Source organism: Cyprinus carpio, chromosome B18 (genome assembly GCF_018340385.1).
Source record: "Cyprinus carpio isolate SPL01 chromosome B18, ASM1834038v1, whole genome shotgun sequence".
Classification (NCBI taxonomy): Eukaryota; Metazoa; Chordata; class Actinopteri; order Cypriniformes; family Cyprinidae; genus Cyprinus; species Cyprinus carpio.
In genome coordinates, this window is record NC_056614.1 from 2,120,606 (window position 1) to 2,136,787 (window position 16,182).

The following is a 16,182-nucleotide window of genomic DNA, read 5'->3' on the forward strand; positions in this document are numbered from 1 at the left end:
GAACCCAGAACATTTTGGTTTTTGCAGACCGAAGAGATACTGGCCTTCCGAAAACGTCTCTATAGCCGGTTATCATGTTCCCATCGGATAATGCGTGGGAGAATGGTCAAGTGAACTTCCCCATAAGAGAGAGTTTAATGTCATCTAAAGCAGCGCGGTCTCTCATTAGCGCAATCTTCCTGTGTTTAATCCCGGAGGGGTGTGGGGAGAGACCCTCCACTTTGATTCAGATAAAAGCAGCTATCTCTCATCTCTTTATAATTAGGATCTCCCCTTGTGTCCAGTCCTTCCTGGCGAGACAGAGGCCGTGTGTCCCACCCAATCTCCACCTGTTTGCCCAGAACAAGAAAACTCCTCAAGGCTTTTAGCAGAGCCTGCTAAGACTAGAATCACTATTATAGAGTTTGCAACACACCTCTATGATGTATTAAACTTCAGCATGTAACTTGTCTGATGTTATTTGTGTTACAGTGCCTTCTGATGCCTTCATTTAATTTAGCAATTTTTCTCAGGCTATTTATGTGGATATTTTATTGATTTTTGATATATAATATGAAAAAGACATCCTGAAAATAGTATTATATTTAAAAACTTATATTGAAATTATCATACAATCATGATATTTATTTATTTATTTATTGTGATGTATGATGTGAGAATATTTAATACACAACAAATCAAAATTGTGGCATAATGTCCAATATAAACAACAATTTTGCCACTAATAAAGCAAGCTTATAGTGTACTGGGCTATTAGGAAACATGATGCATGAGACATGAAAAGTGTGAAATAAATAAAAATCAAATAAAACTGTATATATAAAAATATACTTTCAAAATGTACTCGCATCCAATATATATATATATATATATATATATATATATATATATATATATATATATATATATATATATATATATTTACATAATATATGTATGTGTGCTGTGTATATTTTATTATGCATATACACACACACACACACACACACACACACACACACACACACACACACACACACACACACACACACACACACACATCCATGTATATATTTCCAAAAAATAGGTTATGTTTATATATTAAATATATTTAGAATATAAATTATGTGGATATGATTATAGACATGTAAATACATGTAAATATTTTCAAAATATATACTGTATGTGTGTGTATTTATGTATACATAATAAATATACACAGAGAACACATATTATGCAAACAAAAACTTTTATTTTGGATGTGATTAATCGCGATTAATCGTTTTTAAAGTATATTTTTACATCTAGTTTTTTATTTCATACTTTGAAATATATATATAATGATGAAGAAAATTTTGAAAGTGAAATTATATATAATTTTATTTTGTACAAACTAGGCTCATTAGAAAAATGTGCCTCTATATACCTACATTTTTGCAAAACTCCCCAAAACTTACCTATTTATACAATTCTCTGCAGTTATCAACTGGAATGAACACTAGTGGCAGTAAAACACTAAAACCTTTTATTCCTTTTCACACAAACTATGGTTATACGGGCTGATTATCAATTAATACAGACATATTTTTTCCATAGTTCCTTACACAATACTGTTTTATGAGCTCAAAACACTTTTACAATAGAGCATGATTAATAAACTAATACATTTTGGCACTTGCATCACATAACCAGCACCGTATATATGGCTTTTCTGTTATAGTAAACTTGCTCGTTAGTGCACCTGGTATTTACAGCATTGCTCTGTGAAGTGCTCGATACGAGTCCCGTGAAACACGAGTCATGATAAAAGAGCTCCAAGACAGAAACAAGCTAAAGTGATATGGTTGCTCCAGCAAATTTGATTCATCTCATGTTTGCTTTTGTTAACACTATTGAACAGTGATAAATTGTTTTTAAACGTGATAGAGCGTTAACCTTTTAGCATCACCGAATGATGCGATATGTATGACAACCAGCGTAATTAAATGTTCCTTGATTTACGTTCATCTATAAAACGAAATACGCTTTTAGCACCACTCACTGGACTTCACTTTGAAAGCATCACAAAAAAAAAGCAAGAAGCGAGGTATTATTTTGCAGTTGGACAACAGAGTCTGTATTTATCCCAAACATTTTTAAAATGTCAATTTAAACACAATACATACTTTGAGATGTGCTAGAAATATGTGGGTGTTTGAAAAAAAGGCCAGAATTCTCTGTTAATTGACAAATTAAATAGTAAGAATGCAAAAAACGTTTTATTTTCTAATTGTCCACAGAGTCAAAAGTAACATCCAGTCGTGTTTTACGGGGCCGTGGGTTTCTGGTAGTGTCATCTGGCATGTCCTTGACCTTCCTCTTTGTCGTTCTTCAGGAGTGTGATCGGTTCACGAGCCGCCTTAACTCCTGCGGAGGCACAATCACTGGAGCAGCTCCAAAATTCCTTGAAAGCAAGTTAAACAAAGCTCAGGACGGCCGGGTCGAGGGTGACTCAGAGCGCCTCGGGCCTTCACAATGGGCACAGAGCGGTAAACATCCCAAAGAGACGGAGCCAACATCTCTGCCCCAAACCAAACATTACAGACAGAGTGCTGACCGAGATCCAAAGTCAAATACTGTATATATCTGTTCCATTTGTGTTTATTCATCTTTCATGCTGTCCTCTTCAGGTCCCATTATCTGTGAATCACAGTGATGTTCAGGTGAACTAATCACATAGAGGAAATACCAGATTCTGTTTCAACACAAAAATAGATCTTTAACAATGCAGGTGATAACAGAAGGTCACAGGATGATGGACGGACGCAACTGTTTCAGAACTCACATCAATCATGTGACTCACTGAAAGATACATGCAGTCATCGCTGTAGAAAACACTGAGTTGTATGTATGAAAATATATGAGCAGAGAGCTTTTGGCCGTTCGTTCAGCTGCTTGGTTTGGTAGAGATGGTTCAGAGAGGGGCCGCAGGGCCTGTGATGTATTTTTGTAAGTTATCACAGACATGTTCCTGCGCCTGGCAGGAAGAGAGAGAGGGCCGCAAACAGGACGGACTGGAATGTGCTTCCTGCTGGCCAATGGAGCTGGACAGGGCAGATTTCTTGTACCATCACTGACTCACCCACACACACACACACTCACACACACACACACACACACACACACACAGACACACGCACACACGCACACGCGCACACACACACACACACACACACACACACACACACACACACACACACACACACACACACACACACAGAGGAGTGTTTTTTTTCACTGTCAATCAGGAGGCTGCAGGCACAAAACATGCTTCCTATGATCTTAAAGATTTTTGATCTGAAGGCTTGAATGTTTGGAATTAAATTTTTTAGACAAAAGAAAAAAGGAAAAGTAAGTTTGATAGTGGATATGGAACAGGGTTATAATAGTTAACTAGAACTAAAACCGTAAAAAAAAAAAAAAAAAACTTAAAATAAAATAATAAAATAATTTAAAAAATATATTTATTTTATTTCAGCTAGTTCCCAAAGCAAAATTTATTTTAGTTGAATTTGTGTAATAAAATAACTAAAACTGAATAATAATAATAAAATAAAAATAAATAATAACTCAAATTAAAGAGGAAAATAAAAACACATTCAAAATACATTAAACAATTATTGTATGCCAGTGCTCCTCTTTTATAGAGGATATGAAAAGTAAACCATAAACATTTTAGTTACTTATAAAATAAAAATACAAAAAAGTCAAACGTATTTTGACAAAACTTTTATAATTTTAGTTTAACTCACTGTACTAAAACAAACTAAAACTGAAATAGAATGAAATTAATAAATACTATGTATTATATATATATATATATATATATATATATATATATATATATATATATATATATATATATATATATATATAATATATATATATATATATATATAAAACCTAACAAAAATGTCAAAATAACTAAATTCACTGAAACTTTAATTAATGTTGAAATGGCCAATATAAAAGTAAAACTGCAGGTTCATATAAAAACATTTAAAAAGATGTATGTTTATTAAATCAGATGTTTTAAAAAACATTTATCATTTTAGTTTAACCTTGTACTAAAATAAATATAGACATTAAAAAAAAGACAAACACAACAAAATTGCTCAAATTTTAATTAAAATGATAGTAAACCTGATCTTTGTTTCGCATAAAATAAAAATAAAAAATGCAACACCTCCCACATAGAAGGGAAAAATAAGAATTTAATTAATGCCTCACATGTAGATGCTAATAGAGTACATTTAGTAAGCATTAAATGAAGCAATTCTGTGAGCGAATAACAATCCAAAGAAATGCAGATCAATTCGATGCACTTTATTTCACCGCAGTCCTTCACTCGTTCCGTGACGGATTCAATGAAACATTTAAAGTAAATGAAAGGGAGGAAGATGATTAAATGTGAGCGATGAACATCTTACGTAAGCAGTCGCAGACCTGCATCTCAAAACATGATTACTGCTGGCTATAGGTGAGCAAAACGACTGGCGCAGGTACGGTTCATGACTTGAAATATGAAAGTAACATTGCATGTCCTTGCAAGCTTCCTGATTAAATTATGAGGAGCTCTGAGCACACAACAGGACGGGTCTATCTGTCTGTCTGTGTGCTGTGGGATGAGTCATCATACGCCGCTCTGCCAGGCCTGCTTCACAAACAAAGGCACAGTCATTGAACAATGTCTAATGATATTCTAATAAAACCGGCTTTGGTAAACAACCTCGTACCTTTTAAGAAGATTGAATGTCATTGATTCTCCTCGCTCCATTAGAAGAAGAACAAACTCCTGTGCCCTTAAAAAAACTTTTTGGACACAAATAGATTACGAATATGTCGGACGGCTGCTTTTTTGTGCAGCAGACTTTTCATTGAAAAACTGTAACACAGTCATTTGAAAATCGTGTGTTTTTGTGTTTAATCTCTAGCATCGTCAGAAGATTTTTAACACGTTTAATTGTCATTACTGTTAATATTATGAATCAGTTCCACTCCTGATGTACTATTCTAGCTGTGCTAATTTCCATAATGGCAAGAAATGTTGAGATTTTGGTCTCTTTTTCTCCCATAACTTGTCTTCTATCAGACTAGTGGAATGAAAGCCTCCATAATACACATCAAATAATACATTAAAATTCTGTCATCATTCACTCGTCCTCATGTTGTTTAAAACGTGTAAGGATTTCTTTCATCTGTTGAACACAAAAGAAGATATATATTATATTATATTTCCTTAAAAAACGGTTGGTTACCAACTTTCTTCAAAATATCTTTTGTGCTCAGCAGATAATTCTCACATACAGGTAAATTATGACATAATTCAGTAATGAAATATACCTTTATGTGTTTATTTTATCACATTGTATCTATTTGACTATTCTAGATTTCAGTTACAATACATATTTAAAAATAAATAAATAAAAATCTCCACTTCAGTGGCACTTACTACTGTACATCAAACTTTCCAGATTTATTCTATATTCTTAAGATTTTTACTAAGGGGTTTGTTCATATATAATTCACACTTATTTATAACATTTTATTTCTTAAAACCAAGGTGAAAATGTTTATTTATATATTTGTTTTGACTGTATTTTCTGATTTATGGAGTGATAAAAAAGACAAATCCGAAATCCTTTCTGTAAAAATCTTTAAGTTTGACCTGGTTTTAACCATTCCAACTAAATATGTGCAAATGCATACATAACATTTCAGCAAACTAGAATAATGTACAGTGATTAAACTGTGGAAAGTATGTGGTGACATGTCCTGCGAAGCGATATACTGCTAATCTATCTTAAAAAAAAAAAAAAAAGGGAAATGGACTCATCTCCATCTGTTAGCTTTGACCTCAGAGCTCATGCATTCTTGAGGATTCAGAGTTAATAAATCGGCATTGTCATGATGACACTTTCCTGTGGCTTCAGAATTAGTCGCAAGGCATTTATGGTGCAAATTTTTGTAATGTCATGCATGTGCAGTTCAGATTAGTTTAATTATTAGCAGATACTCTAGAATCTTAAAAATAAAGGCACTACTATTGGCATTGATGAAGAACCTTTAACATCCACGGAAACTTTCCATTGCACAAAAGGTTCTTAAGGAAAAGAAGGTTCTTCAGATTATTACAATGTCCTGAACTGTAGAACTGTTCACTGAAAGGAACCAAAAATAAAAAAATAAATAAAAATAAATAGAACCTTTATTTTTAAGAGTATTTGCAAATTATGAAGGACAATTGATTAAAAAAAAGAAAAGAAAAAAAAAACGTTTCAGATCACAGTTCTCAACACTGCAGCGGCTTATTTGAAAAAGCAGCATGAAAGCAGCGAGAATGTGGTTCTTTGATCCCGCCGAACATCAGTCGCAGCTCTTGTGGCGCGCTCTTGTGGTGAGGATCAGCGCGGCTCTCACAGTTCAAAAGATACACACATCGCGAGCTCTCCTGTGCTAAAGCTTCTTCCTCCTCTTTTAGTTTTTTTTTTGGCGAGTTACAGATCAACGTTAAAGGTGCATACCGCCACATACTATTATTTATTTATTTATTTTTCAAACAGTCTGTTGGGTAAAACGCCTCCAGGGGGCATTGCTTAATTACTGTAGCTCCTCTGTTCTGGACATCAAATCCTTTTTTTTTTTTTTTTTTTTGTTCCAGCAGCTAATGCATTCTAACTAGTTAGTTGAATAAAAATATTTGGATTTATATTTAAAAATTACCTCAAGTTAGGTAGCTATCAGCAAACTTTTTTTTTTTTTTTTTAACTGACTTTGTAAGACTGGGTATGGGGGCATTTTACTCTCCCTTGGGTTCAAATTTAATTTTTGTAAAAAAAAAAAAAAAAAAAAAAAAAAGAAAAAGAAAGAAAGAAAAAAAAAATTTTTAATATCATGAAAACTGTGGACATTTTTCATACTTGGTTTATAATTTGTCATTGTCACTAAAACTATGATAACTTTTATAAACACATTTAACTTTTGTTTCACAAAAAAAAAAAAAAAAAAAAAAAAGCACAATCCTTACGGGGGTGTTTCCCCCACTTTACCCTAAAAATAAGTATTTAAAAACAAACAAACTATGACAGTAATAAGAACCCTTAATGATAATCGAGCCTCAATCATATTTGAGCAGCAAATCAGAATTGTGGAATGATTGCTGAAGGATCATGAGACACTGCTGAAAATTCACAGGAATAAAATAAATAGGCCTATATTAAAATAGCAAAGAGTTACTTTAAATTTTAATATTTCCCACTATGACTGTTTTACTGTATTGATCAAATAAATTCATCCCAGCAGATTTGCTTGTGCACTGTGGCTTGAACTAGCCTATGCCGAATTCACACTATATTCATACTGTATATGCTGCTTGTACAGTAATTATCAATATATGCTCGTGTGGTTCTTTGCAAATCATGCACTAAAATTGTTTAATGCACAGTTAGCCATGGATTATTCCTTATTCATATATATCAGCCATACATAGTTACTAATTATAATCATCAAATTTTGTCTTGTTAAAATCTGCCCTCTGTTCTCTCTCAAGATCTCTGATCTGATTTCCATATTTCAGTTTCATATGTTTTCTTGTTTCATTAATATTTAGTTAACAATTAATAATACCTAATTACTAATTATAAACATCATTAAATAATCATAAAAATTAATTATTTTTTTCTTGTTAAAGATCAAGATCTATATGCTCTATACTTTTTTTTTTTTTTTTTTTTTTTTTTTTTTAGCATTTTCTGTATTTCAGTGTCAATTTTTGTCCTTGTTTCCTGAATTAATCATTGATGATAAAAGTGAATTTCTAATTCATTTTAAGCAAAATCACCAAACCAGACATCCTAACAATTTAAAATGATGGCATTATGATGGCAAAAACATGGGTTATCTACCACGACATAACATGAAAGATTAGAAATAATTTTGAGAGCACATTCATTTAGTAACTGGAACATGCAAAATCTTCCCACAGTTGAATCAATTCTAGACTCATGTGTGTCTGAAATATCGACCAAACCCATTTCTCATAACTGAGGGGAATCCCAGCAAACCAGACAGACAAAATGTCAATGGAAACTGCTACTCCTTTAGTTTAATATTCTGTAAAATATCACAAATCTAAAACCATGCAGTGACAAGACATGCAACTCAAAGCTACACCCATTCTTTCTATACTTCCTCGTATTCTACTGTCTTCCTATTCTTTTATTATCATTATGTAGTAAGAATGGCATTAAGTTATATTGGTTTGCATAATGACACATGGCTTCCGATCGCATGAACTTCCTCAAATATCTCATGCTGATCCTTTGCACTGCGGCAGTGCCCTCAGACGACTTGCACTCTCTTTTCAACTAAAAACAACTGTAAGTACCGATCGTCTCACTCTATACATCATTTACTGTCTTAACCATGCATTAAATATGATAGAATTATGATATCAGCTTGCAGTCTACTTCATAATAAGCACAAATGTACTTATATCCAGACATAAAAACTGAAAGTGATCCAGGGAAAAGTGGAACTGATATTAACTGTGAGCTGATGACAGTGTGCATGTCATGCAGGGTTTTTTTTTTTATTTGTCTGTTGTTTGAAAATTACTTGTGTGCATACTTTATGAGATGTAGTGTGCTATACAGTGTTTGTTTTTTAAACATTGTCTGTGTATGTGCCTTTTGTAGTTTATAACCTTGAAATGATGGAGAAAAATGGAGGAAGACCGCGTCAGCAACATTATGGGTACGTCTCTATTGCAGTTTCATGATGCATTGTCACTATCAAACACAGAGGAAGTAGTGAACAATTATGTAATACAAAATAAATGTTTTAATGTGGTAGCAGAACTTCAAGAAGATACTGTTATTATGACAGCTAAAAGTAGAAGATTTTCATCTTCTTCCCTAGTGACTCAAAGCAAATGAGCATTTATTGTAATACAGATATCACAGTCATGGTGAAACTATACATATACATATATATATATATATATATATATATATAAATATATATATATATATATATAACAATATCTGCTGAGATGTTACACTACATATTTGACAAGTAAAATATTTAACTGAAGTACTATAAAAAACTGTAATTAATCTCTGCATTACACAAACAGCTGAATTTATTTATAATATAATATTGTGTGTGTATCTCACTCTCTGTGTGTCTGTGGTTTAAATGTTTAGTCAAAATATAAATTCAAAAATGCAAAAAAATTTAAAATTATTCCAATGTAACAGCTGATTTATATTTAAACGGATAGTTCACCCAAACATGAAAATTACTTCATGATTTACTCACATTAAAGTCATGCTAGGTGTATATGACTTTCTTCTTTCAGATGAATACAATTGGAGTTGTATTAAAAATGCCCCGACTCTTCCAAGCTTTATAATGGCAGTGAATGGCTGTTGGGATTTTTAAGTGCAATAAAGTGCATGCATCCATCATAAAAATTGCTCCAGAAAAAAAAAAAAAAAAAAAAAAATTCTAAATGTTTAGTTAAAATGTAACATATTTTAATCATTTAAATGTAAAACTCAGAGACACCAGGTTGTTTAAATACTTGAATTAACACTTATTGTCAGTCTTCAGCTGTTGTGCCCTAGATGGCCACTAGAGGACACTGTGTCTTTTTGTGTGAGCATGTACATGGCTTGTGTGTTTGTGGGTGCCATGTGCTCTCCTGTCTATTGTTTGCCCATCTTGTTACGTCATTATTGTTTCAGTGATTCCACCAGTGTCTCCCTCATCCCCCGCCATATACTTAGACTCCCTGTGTTTGCAGTCCTGTGCTGGTTTGTCATTTGTATGTACCTGTGTTGCTCTCTGTCTTGCCTGCTGTGCCCTGTCCTGGCCTGCCTGTCTGTTTTTTTTTCCCCTCGGGGAAGTTTTTTTTTTTTTTTTTATCATTAAAAGCCTGTTTCTTCTGCTGACTAGTATATATATATATATATATATATACAATTTATTTTAATAGTTTATTTAAAATACAGGAAACCAAGTTTTGTTAAGTGCTTTAATCTTTGTCCCATTAAAATGTTTCCATTTATGCAACGGATGCTTCTTTGTATCACTTGAATATTATCTCTATAACAGTGTATTATTACATATCTTTGCATCATCAGGCTGGTTTCGTCAGCGTTTTGGAAAACAAAGGAATGATTCTGACCAAGTTAAACCATGTTCTCAGACGAGCTCCTCCGGACACTCCAACACCAGCGGCTCGGTGTGCTCCTCATCCTCCTCCTCTTCCTCCGTGAAATCCTCCATATCAGCCAAGCCATCATCCTCAGATCAGACTCTGCCCTCCGTGCTCTCCTCCCCCTTCCGCTCCTCTCTCAGATTTGACGTTTTCGTGTGTCACAACGATGAGGACAGTGATCTAGCACAGAGTCTGGCCTCTTTCCTAGAAGCCCCGTCTAACGGTCTGCGCTGTTACCTGCAGGAGCGGGACTGTCCCGCAGGAGGCGCTGTGTCTACTGAGCTGCTGCAGGCGGTGCAGGACAGTCACTGCTGGCTGTTACTCGTCACTCCAAACTTTGTGAAGGATGACTGGTGCTTGTATCAGATGCACCAGGTCCTGTCTGAAGGGCCCATGTCCCAGAGGATCATCCCGGCTGTAGTAAACATGCCCAGATCACAGCTTCCGCCCGAACTGCGCTTCCTCTTCACTGTGGATCTGAACACGAACAAAGAGTTCGGATACACTTTAGTCTTCAGAGCGGTGCTTCAGTGTGAGTATTTTGTATCTACACAAGTATTGGAGACTCCTGTTTGCAGGTTCAGATCCCACAATGCACTCAAAAATATGTCTTTGTATTGCATTTAAAATTTCCAACCCATACTCAAAAGAAATAAAATAAATTCACTCAGAAATTGCTAGTAAATTTCACAAAAATGGCAAATATATCACACTGAATTAAATTGGAATTTTTCAAGTATAAAAACTGCAGTAGTATTTTCTTGGAAAACATACTCAAATAAGCTTTGATTTACTAGCAACTTCACAAAGATTTAACATAAACTAATACATTTTAAATGTGACATAAATGACTAGTGAATCTCTAGTAATATCTAGTGAATCTCAACAGTTTATACCAAGTGTAGAGGAGCAAGCCGAAACTGATCGACACACTAATCGATGGCACAAACAAGGAGTGAGACCCAAAGGCACTCGAGACATCAGATTGTCACGAGCATCTCATATTGCTGCGGTAGCATCCCCTACCCCAGACATGACTATGACAAGGCTTGCAAACACTGGTATTCTACCACTCACTATACATCTTGAGAACAGATTTAAAGCATTAATGAATGTGGGTGAGGAATCCCCAAATGTGATTGAACATGGATCGTATCAGCAATCAGCTAACATCGCTACAAACAGGCGTGGACGTCCATGACATGCGGAGTCCCACAAGGCTTAATTCTTGCACCGCTCTTGTTCAGCCTGTATATGTGCTCCCACTAAGTCAAATAATGAGAAAGAACCAAATTGCTTATCACAGCTGTGCTGATGATACCCAGATTTAACTAGCCTTATCACCAAATGACTTCAACACCATTGACTCCCTTAATTGCATTTGTTAACAAAGATGAAGTTCTCAAGGTGAATGCATACCTTGACTCTAGGGGTCTAACAACTAAAAATCAAGTCAGGAATCTTGGTGTGATTCTGGAGACAGACCTTAGTTTCTATAGTCATGTCAAAGCAGTAACTAAATCAGCATACTATCATCTAAAAAACATTGCAAGAATTAGATGTTTTGTTTCCGGTCAAGACTTGGAGAAACTTGTTCATGCCTTTATCACCAGCAGGGTGGACTACTGTAATGGTCTCCTCACCGGCCTTCCCAAGAAGACCATTAGACAGCTGCAGCTCATCCAGAACGCTGCTGCCAGAATTCTGACTAGAACCAGAAAATCTGAGCATATCACACCAGTCCTCAGGTCCTTACACTGGCTTCCAGTTATATTTAGGATTGATTTTAAAGCACTTTTACTGGTTTATAAATCACTCAGTGACCTAGGACTGAAATAGATTGCAGATATGCTCACTGAATATAAACCTAACAGACCACTCAGATCATTAGGATCGAGTCAGTTTTGAAATACCAAGGGTTCACATAAAACAAGGGGAGTCAGCTTTTAGCTATTATGCCGCCCACAGCTGGAACTAGCTTCCAGAAGAGATCAGATGTGCTAAAACATTTGCCACATTTAAATCCAGACTCAAAACTCATCTGTTAATCTGTGCATTTATTGAATGATCACTCTGCACTGTCTGAACTGATTGCACTGTATTTTATGTATAATCATTTTCTATTTTTAACTGTTTTAAATCAATTTTTAAATCATTTTTAGTTTTTTATTTCCTTGTTTTATTGTTGTGATTATTTTCTTTTGATTATTTTACTTTCTTTTATGTAAAAGTACCTTTTTTGCACTTTTGCACAGTGTTGCGCCTGTTTCTGTTCTCTCATACAGTTTAGTGGAGAAAGTGCTTTACTCTTCTGGGTTTGTACAGCCAAAAAACTTCTTTCATGAAATAGAGATAAAGCCCCATTTCTGTAAACCAGACGGGAATGTTTATATTTCAGACTTTCCCACACTGATTTTGGTCGACACTTGTAGATGGTTTGTCACATTTGGAAACAGAATATAGATTCTCAACAATGTTTTAAATATTTTTATTTTTTTTAACAGATTTAAAGGACATGTCTGAGAAGAAAAAGCCCAGCAGTGCATCTCAATCTGACGGCTGAGAACAGACTCAAACTATCAGCATTCATTGCATTGACCGCAATGACAAGATTGTTCACTTCCATGAAGTGACGTCCAAGTTCTCAAAATTAATTTAAAGATGAATAATGTCAAAATTGGTTCATTTAACCTTCATGCCTTATACATATATAACACATATACCGGTCTTTTCTGCTCACCAAGTGTGCATTTATTTGCCAAAAAATACAGTAAAAATTATAATATTGTGAATTATTATTACGATTTAAAACCAGTTGTTTTCTATTGTATTATATTTTAAAATGTAATTTATTCTTTGAATGCAAAACTGAATTTTCAGCTTCATTACCCCTGTTCTCACATTTCTTATCAGTGTTGTAATGCTTAATACTTTTTTGGAAACTGTGATGCATTTTTTTTTTTTTTTCAGGTTTGGTTTAATGAATTGATATTCAATAATGTATGTCCTTGCTGATTAAAAGTATTAATTTCTTAAACAAATAAATAAATATGTATTTTTGTATGACTTGAATTGGTGTGTATAAAACTATTTTTTATCAGTGTTGTTTATGAGGTTTTTGCACAGATTGCACTTCTTTTGTTTTCCATAGTGAGGGTGTCAACCCAGACATTTATGAATTTATTTATATTGTGTTAAATCTTGTGAAATGAGCCCTAGATGGCAACAGATAGTCATAATACATGAGCTCAGACACGCTGGGGCATATGTTTCCCTTTCTGATTTTAGGTCAGAGTCAGATTAGAAGAAGGGCTTATGTGATATACTCTACAAAATATCATTTTAAAATTATTCTTAAAGGCATACACCCACCCACCCCCGCATACATACATGTGCACAGAAGGAAATGAAAGCAGTTGCAGATATTAATGACAGTAATTGCATTTAATGTAATGCATATAAAGGATATTCACATCAGTATTAAAAGCATATCTCATATGCAGATATTATTAACCACAGAGAGCTCAAGACTGGTTTTCTGCTTGTCATGCGTGGTTGAATTTTAAGATGTTTCACTGGCATTTCAAAGCCTTCAGAAAGGCTATAAGCCACAGTTGGACATGCCATGTAAACCAATAGGACACCTCAAAGAACTGCAAAGGTTTGATTAAATGTTCTTGGCAAATAAAATGTCACATGTCGTAATCCCTGCTGGCAAATGTGGCTTCAAGCGTTCAACACATTAAATCGGTTGCAAAATCCCCAAACACTGTTTTCTTTTATTTGGATTATTGTGAAATACTGTAGACTTTACTTTGTCATTCAGTAGATGCAACTGTTGAAATCAGCGTAAGCATGATGTGCATTAGAGCATCTGAGAGAAACGCCGCTGGTTTGTTGGGGGATTAAATACGATTCAAGATTCAAGATTTTTATTTGTCACATACGTGGTTATATGGAGAGCATATGACCAGCAGTGAAATGTAAGTCAGGTCCGCTCCATGGACAGTGCAATTATTAAAGAATACAAACACAAGAAAATTATACAAAAAAAATATGTTATGGAAAAAGTAAGATAAAAGAAAAGAATAAAACAAGATGCTTATAAGAAAAATGTGCAGGACAGTATACTGTAGACTTAATAAATATTTAGATGAGCAGGAATGTACAAGAGGAGAATGTGCAAACAGGTTGTACAGGGTATTTACATAGCAGCAATAGAGGTAATAAAGTAAATAAATAAAAATACAAATTGTAGAAATTGCTGTGTGCAAGTGCCAATGTCAGTACAGTATATTCAGTATCTTTCTGATAATTAAGTGAAGTCATGTAGATGTTAAGAGACTGAGTTTAAGTTTAGGAGCCTGATGGCCTGGGGGAAGAAGCTCCTCCTAAGTCTCTCAGTTTTTGCCATCAGGCTACGGAAGCGCTTACCAGATGTCAGCAAAATGAAAAGAGAGTTACTAGGGTGATTTGTGTCCTTAATGATTTTACCAGCTCTGCTTTTGCAGCGTTTGAGGTACATTAGATGTCCTGCAGAGAGAGGAGAGCAGACCCTGAGATGCACTCAGCTAAGCGCACAACTCTCTGCAGGGCTTTGTAGTCTTGACTGGAGCTGTTCCCATACCACACTGACATACACTGAGTCAATACACTTTCTATGGCCCCTGAATAGAAAGCTTTCAGGATTGCTGGTGAGACCCTGAATTTTCTCAGCTGACGGAGATGGTACAGTCTTTGCCTGGCTTTATTAACCTGTGTTTGAATGTGGGTAGTCCAAGTCAGGTCCTCGGAGAGGTTTACACCAAGGTACGTGAAGCTGCTCACCCTCTCCACAGGGGTCCCGCTGATCATAAGAGGAGTGTAAGGCTGCTGCTGTCTGTTCCTGAAGTCAACAATCAGCTCTTTAGTTTTACTCACATTCATAGAGAGACAATTGTCCTGGCACCATGATGTGAGTTTCTCTGCCTCATCCAAGTATGTGGCTTCATTATTGTTGGAAATGAGGCCTAGAACCACAGTATCATCAGCAAATTTGATAATGGATGTGGAGCTGTGGGAAGACATGCAGTCATGTGTGAAGAGAGAGTAGAGCAGGGGACTCAGGACACAGCCCTGTGGGGCTCCTACGTTCAGGGTGATGGAGTTGGAGGTGTACTGGCCAACTTTCACCACTTGAGGTCTGCCGGTGAGGAAATCAAGAATCCAGTTGCATAGTGAAGAATTCAGGCCGAGGTCCATGACTTTAGAAGCTAGCTTGATGGGGACTATATTATTGAAAGCTGAGCTATAGTCAATGAATAGCAGCCTTACATAGTTCCCGTTGCTGCTGTCAATATGCATGAGAGAAGAGTGCTGGATGTGAGAGATGGCATCTTCAGTGGATCTAATGGGGCAATAGGCCAACTGAAGAGGGTCCAAAGTATCAGGGATGGAGGAGCAAATGTTGTTCTTTATAAGTTTCTGAAAGACCTTCATGACTGTCAGTTAATGTACATATGGCAGAAATGTACGGAAAAATCAATTAAAGGCATGATCAAACAGACGATGTACACTATTAACAACAATTATTATATGATGCAATTAAACTTATATCAAAATGTGGTAGTTCTGTATGTTGTTTCAGGGTTGGCATCATCTGAGGTCCTCTGAGGGGTTGGCATCATCTCTTCTCAGGTGTTCTGGATCCAGACTGGAGCTTGTGTAAATCCTAGTTACATCCCGTGGCAAATACAGAGAAACAAAAAGAGACATAGTTAGCGTAGCTGCTGGGTTAAACAAATTGATTTGTTTAACCCAAGCTAAAGAATAATAATGTACATTTGATCAGATATAACAGTAGTACAAGATTATGAGAATAATTATTTGAATATTTGTCCAAAGAGATGAGTCTTTTATCTAGATTTAAACAGAGAAAGTGTGTCTGAACCCCAAACATT

The 16,182-nt window shown here is 35.1% G+C and overlaps 1 protein-coding gene across 2 annotated transcripts; it reads left to right on the plus strand.

Moving 5' to 3' along the window:
* The first annotated feature begins 7,968 nt into the window (after positions 1 to 7,968).
* Positions 7,969 to 13,018, plus strand: LOC109045053 (toll-interleukin 1 receptor (TIR) domain containing adaptor protein). Of its 2 annotated transcripts, XM_019062933.2 has the most exons (4): positions 7,969 to 8,396; positions 8,715 to 8,772; positions 10,167 to 10,775; positions 12,748 to 13,018. In XM_019062933.2, the coding sequence occupies exons 2-4, from the start codon at positions 8,742 to 8,744 to the stop codon at positions 12,804 to 12,806; spliced, it is 699 nt and encodes a 232-aa protein (XP_018918478.1). In that variant the 5' UTR covers positions 7,969 to 8,396; positions 8,715 to 8,741; the 3' UTR covers positions 12,807 to 13,018. The 2 variants fall into 2 exon arrangements, with proteins under 2 accessions (XP_018918478.1, XP_042599593.1); XM_042743659.1 differs by lacking the exon at positions 12,748 to 13,018 and having other exon boundaries at positions 10,167 to 10,871.
* The last annotated feature ends 3,164 nt before the right edge of the window (positions 13,019 to 16,182 follow it).

Coding starts and splice junctions, on each gene's coding strand:
- LOC109045053 (XM_042743659.1), top strand. CDS start 8,742: ATGGAGGAAGACCGCGTCAGCAACATTATGG. Junction 8,773..10,166: donor CCGCGTCAGCAACATTATGG/GTACGTCTCTAT, acceptor TTGCATCATCAG/GCTGGTTTCGTCAGCGTTTT.